The 6000-nt window shown below is 45.9% G+C and overlaps 1 protein-coding gene across 1 annotated transcript in view; it reads left to right on the top strand.

The window, feature by feature from the left end:
* The first annotated feature begins 1456 nt into the window (after positions 1–1456).
* Positions 1457–6000, top strand: part of DAP (death associated protein) — a 46542-nt gene continuing 41998 nt past the window's right edge. Inside the window, exon 1 of the mRNA XM_027451733.3 lies at positions 1457–1619. Within this exon, the coding sequence (XP_027307534.1) occupies positions 1565–1619 (55 nt within the window). The 5' untranslated portion in view covers positions 1457–1564. The remainder of the gene's footprint in view (positions 1620–6000) is intronic.

The raw sequence follows: 6000 nt of genomic DNA, 5'->3' as shown, positions 1-6000 counted from the left end.
TCACTTCTATAATAGCTGGTTTAAATTAAACCTGCAACAGCAAAAAATCATACTGACTGCCATAACCAGCAGAGGGAATTCCAAGCCAAGCATACCTGGGAAAACCAAGAACAACCAAACACATAATCTTTTCATTCAAATCAAGAGGAAAGTAGACAGGGAAACATTATAATCTCCATTTAGGAGATAATTCTGTCCTAGAAAAAGAATTATAATCTGAACAGACTTTGACAGAGACTGGAAGGGGAATTGGAGTAATTTGTGTTAGGCTACAGAGAAGGTGACAACTGAAAATATAATCTGAGACTTCAAAGTGCCATATGTGTAAGGAAATTAAATTACCCAGCAGCAAAATGCAACAACTAAGTTACAGTATTTTGATAACATTTGTTCATGCAGACTGCTAAGGATACTATGATGTGATTATACTTTGGTCTGTTGCCAAAAATCCCCTCATGCCATTACCCATTACTTATATTTTGGCAAGGGTAATATAGTAATTGCAAAAAAAGACCTGCACCACATGGCTACGTTAATTTCCCTGTGGTACACCTGGAAGGCTGTATGACTGCAGCGCTTTTGGGGGGTTCAACTTGCAGCCATCACCCGCTCAGCTTTCAGGGGCTAGATTTCCTTACGGCAAGTTGTAAGAGAAAACCCAAACAGCTTGTACGGTTTACGCTTTGCTGATAATGTGATTGATTTAGGCACTGTGCTCAATACCTTTCAGTGTTGTTTTGATAGTGTAACCAAAGTGTTTGAAAAAAAAAAAAAGACATCTTGTATGGGTGTGGATCAGCGGGGTGATTTCACAGGAAAAGGTACCGAGATCCGAGGTGCAAGATGAGCGCTGTGCACGCCACTTCACACACGTGTGTGGTTGGCAGAACAAGGCGAAGGGGAAGGCCTGAGCTGCTGATTTGTTGCTGAGGAGACATTTCTTCTCAGAAAGAGGTTGGGCATTGGGACGAGTTGCCCAGGGACATGGTGGGGTCACTGTCCCTGGGGGTGTTCAAGGCAAGGCTGGACGTGGTGCTTGGGGACACGGTTCAGTGGGTGACATTGGTGGTAGGGGGATGGCTGGACCAGGTGATCTTGGAGCTCTTTTCCAACCCTAATGATGAAATAGAAAGGCGTACTGCCCTCTAAAGCAGCAGGCGCTACCCAAACGCGGTTTTTAGAGGCAGGAACCGGCTGCACAAACCGCGCGCGCAAAAAAAAAAATAAAAAAATAAAAAAAAAAAATAAAGGAAACCAGCAAGGCGGCAGCTTCACAGCGCTCACTCCACGGCGCAGAGGAAGCGCTGAGCCCCGGGCCCTGCAAACACCGAGAGCCTCCAGCCCCTGGCCGGGGCTCTGCGGGCTGCGGGCTGGGGGCTGGGGCCGGGCTCCCCCCGCTCAGTGCCCGGGGAGGCCTCGCAGGGCCGGGCCGGGCCCGGTGCCGCCCCCACGGTGCCTGGGCGCGGCCTGGCGGAGCCCCGGGGCGGCCACGTTGACAGGGGGCGGGGAGCGGGGTCGGGGCGCTGCCAGCACCGCCACCAGCAGCACCAGCACCGCCACCACCATGTCTTCGCCCCCCAAGGAGAAAGCCGAGACGCGGGCCGGACACCCTCCTGCCGGTAGTGCCGCCGCCGCCCCGCTCCTTGCTGCGCTGCGCTGCTCGCCTCCGGGGACGGGGCTGGGAGGGGGGGGGCGCAGCGGGGCTGGGCGAGCAGGGGCTGCTCCGGCAAAGCCCGAGCTGGGCAGGGGGGAGGCGAGCTGCCAGCTCCTGCCCCTGCCCCTGCCCAGCCCGGCCGTGCTGGGCACTGCTCGGGCACGGGGAGCAGCCGGGCCTGCCCCTGGGGGGGCGGCCAGCCGCAGCTCCGCAGCACGGTGTGGCCGGGCTGTGCCTTGCTGCTGCTTGGTTTTCTTCCTCTTCATCGCTGCTTTATGAAAAGGGGAACCTCAGCCCCTGCACCGACAGCTTTTTCCTTGTAACATTGCCTGTTACACAGCAGTCGTCGTACCCGAACTGAATTCTGCTTCCTTCCTATAGCGAGGACCTGAAATTCCTTTAAATAGATTATTAAAAAAAGTGAGAGTTAATTGCTGGCAAACACAATTCAGTGGCCGAGTTACACTGACCCCCTGGCTGAGCAGAGTTGTCCCCCTTCTGCAGCCTGCCCTGTCCCAGCCTTAGCCCGTGCCTGCCCTGGTGGTAAGCTGGTTCAGGTAATTAAGCCAAATCAATTTGCCAAATGTCAATGGTTTTTGCTGCTGTAGCTCCTCAATTTCACTCACTTTCAGGTCAGTTTCAGTGTGAAGAAGTTACTGAGATGTTAGAGAGGTGCAGCCAGAGGACACAGCTAAACCATCAGCTGACAGGGAGGAAGGATGAATGGCATCTATTTCCAGTTAGTTGCTTTGGGACCGTGTTATTTATTTTGTTGTATGTTTTCAAGTTTTGTTTCAAAACCTGTGTTTTTTAAACAGGGGGATTTTCTTTTTTTAAAGGCCTAGTTCAGCCCTCACAAGCCACCTTTAGAAATGAGCAATGCACAGTGCTCAATTGTAATTGCAGTACAATACAGGTTTTCACTGCTGTCAGAGCATTTCGGTATTTTCTTTTCCCTATTAAGACTTGCATCCACATACGAGCTGAAGACCTTTGTACCTCTTAAGGTCTGTAGCAGCCCTGAGGGTATTCTGTGGGTATGCACCAATTCCGCTTTGGAAGGGGATTGCCAGCCCTGTCTGAGGCCAGAGACAACCCGTGTTTTGCAGTATCCTCAAGGCATTCTTGCAGGAGGGTAGTTTTGAACTGGTTGGCAGAAGAAAGTCCCTCTGACGCGTTGTCCTTTTAACACTTCGAGAATCCACAATAAACGTGCTGACTAATGGCCGTTTATACTTACTGCACAGGCTGAAGCTGGGTTTTAATCCTCTATCCCAAGCCGTTTTAGATCCTCGAATAATAATGTAAAGCCATATGGCAGTCTGCACGGAAGTTTTAATAAAATAGAAGTAAGGAATTCTTGAGAACAACAACAAAAAATGACTGCTTGTATGCAGCTGGAATAGCGCTCGTAAATAAAAAGGCTAATTCCTAGCAAGGCGAAGATGCAAATGGGGAACTTTTGACTAATGGCTCGACAGCTCTGTTTTTGCTGCATATGGGTGTTTCTGTAATTAGGGATGTATTACCCCACTGAGTATGAATCGCGTGCATAAAAGTTAGGAAAGATTTGGATCATGAAATTGAAGCTGAATTGACAAACTCGTAGTATTTCACATGTGCTGTTAGCCCTCGCTTACTGACTGCATGCAGTCTGTTAGCTTCCTCTCCACATTGATCTTTCCCATGGGGGGTGTGGGGGAAAGACAAGAAAAACACTTGAAAATAGAAAGGATAATGAAATGGAAGGAAACCTTAAGACCCCAGCAGGCTGGCAACAGGGTACATGAAGTGACTTTGAACTTCATTCTGAAACTTAATAAAGCTTAAGTTGGGACCCTTATATATATATATTTCTATCTGTCAGTAAGATCAATGCGTCCATAATACCATGCTGACTAGGTTTGTATGGCTTGCAGTCACTCTGCAAAGGGCTGTGTAATTACTCTTTCAGCTGTTCATTTCTTCTAATAGCTACTGTGGATGAATAAAGCAAGGTGATTGTATTAATAGTTTATTTATGAAGCTTTACAATAGATTCATGGAAATGGTTATGTGCTTTTGTTCTACATTTAAAAAAATAGCTCTAAGCCAGGATTTCTATGAAATAGTGGTATATAATAACTCTTCTATTCTTGTTTTGTCAGACACTAATGTATGTTCCCTTAAGCATGTGGAAGGGCTTGTTTAAAGTTTCCCTCAATATTAGCTTTTCATGCATCTTATAATAACAGATTCCATTATATTGATATGGTTCATGAGAAATAAATTCTGTATTAATATTTAATACCACGCTGAAGGAAAACAGGGAGGTGCTAAAGGTCTTGGTTGTACTGTTGATTTCTAGTACAGTGGGTGACTCCTCTTGCACCAAAAGGTTTGCCCAGAAGGGACTGCCTCAGGCCATGACACTGAACATCACCTACCTAAATGAGCAGCGGCCAGGCTGAGGTGGTTCTGCAGGTACCTGGTGCTGTCTGTGACTTATTTCAGGAGTAAGTCTTGGAAACTAGGAGGAAGGAAGGGGTAAGTAAAATGAGAATGATTACTGATTCCAGAGCGTCTTAAATATTAATCGATTGACGTGGTTGCTTAATGCATTTCCAATAGGGTGTCTGGCAGAGGTGTACCCTTTAGAGGAACACAGGCTGCCAGTCACAGAATAAACAAGACGCTCCTGTCTGCCCCTCAAAGCAAACAAGGCAAGCAATAGCTAATAACCAAAGCTAGGCTGTCATCCAGCAACTAGGCAAACAGACTTCTGCTGTTGCCAGTAGCTGATCCCCTCTTTATTTCTCACCTTAGGAGCTGGTGGCTTCTCATCAGCTCCCCACACCACCTGCAGCTGCTCCCTGGGCTCCTGCCCTTGCCAGGATCCCCCTTGGTAACTGCAGCCTGAGGCCCGTGAGTTCCCATCTTCAGTGCGAGAACTGGCTTCTTCCCACCCCCAGTCCAATTGTTGACACCTTCCTGTTTTGGGCATTTATTTTTGGCAGTGTTTTGGAAGGTGATTTCTCAGTTATTTAAATCCTTTTTCCGCTCTGTGAAGGATTTGCTGTAGGAAAATCTGAGCTCATGTTCTCTTAAGAATAACGTTTAAGCAACAAAATGACTGTAGTAAGCATCTGTGAAGCTATAAAGTAAAAACCAGGCAAATAAGAAATAGATGAATCCTCTTAATCCAAGAAAGTCTCACAAATGGAGCATTTTTTACTTTAGGTTGGTGCATATGATCATTTCTTTTCTGCCCAACACTGACATGTAGCTGGGTTGAAATCTGTTGAAAACAGAAGTGATTTATGTTGCAAAGAGATTCTTTCTCTTCTGAGGCGGGGTCTTTTGAAACCAGATTGGGTATGGCTGTATTGTATCTTGGGTGGCATAGGTGCACCTCAGCTCCACGTACAGGATGTTTATATAAATATTTCACTTTTGTTCTCAGACATTCAGATTATTACTGTACTTGTTAGCTGGATTCTTCTTTTAGTTTCCAGATTTGCACAGTAACCCTGGGTTACTGAAGATCATTCAATTATGCACCAATGTGCTTCTAGATGACTATGTCAGTGGGTATTAGTGAGGGGGAAAGAGACCCAAACCTGTTGCACTAGTCACTCGCTATCATGCCTTTTAATCGTCTGCTTATTTGTTTTTTAATCCTTCATAACTCTATCTGCAGAAAAATCTGATGGTGTTAGCTGGATGTCCTTGTGAGTGACAAATAGCAAAAACAAGAGACTGGTGGCCTGATGATAGATTATGTAGGCAGGGAGGGATTTTGGCCAGCTAAGTTTGTGCTAAGTCCTTGGGTGTTGTTTCCCTTAATTCTCTGTTAGATGGTGAAAAGCTGCAGAGGGGGAGCGTGCAGGTGTTGACTGGAAATGCTGTTTTGTGACCTGGCAGATGGGCGATAGCATCTTCCACAAAAAAAGTGGTTTTAAATTGAGCTAAGAGGAAGTGATTGTGCAATGCTTTGAGTCTATAAATTACTGCTAATAAAAAAATATCGAAGGTAAAGTAAAACAAGTGCTGCAAGTAAGGATTTTAGGTCTTTTTTTGCGGATTGATGCTGTCCCATCAGGTTGTAGATTAAAAATAAATCATTTCCATAGCCTTGTACTCTTTTTAGTTCAATTGATAGGTTTTCTACAGACTGCAGATGAATACTTGGATCTGTAAAAGCATAAGTGTTTAGATGTAGTTTATTTCTGTCTCAGATGTGGCATACAGTGTCAGCTATTTAGCTGATCAGTCTTGCTCTTATTCTAGCTTGTGGATGTATCAAGCACTTCGATTAAGTTAAATGGAGGCATTAGAACAGGACAGCACTCAACAGAATTCAGTGT

The sequence above is a fragment of the Anas platyrhynchos genome, chromosome 2 (genome assembly GCF_047663525.1).
Source record: "Anas platyrhynchos isolate ZD024472 breed Pekin duck chromosome 2, IASCAAS_PekinDuck_T2T, whole genome shotgun sequence".
NCBI lineage: Eukaryota > Metazoa > Chordata > Aves > Anseriformes > Anatidae > Anas > Anas platyrhynchos.
Note: the sequence above shows the minus strand (reverse complement) of the source record. Positions and strands in the feature narration are given on the sequence as shown.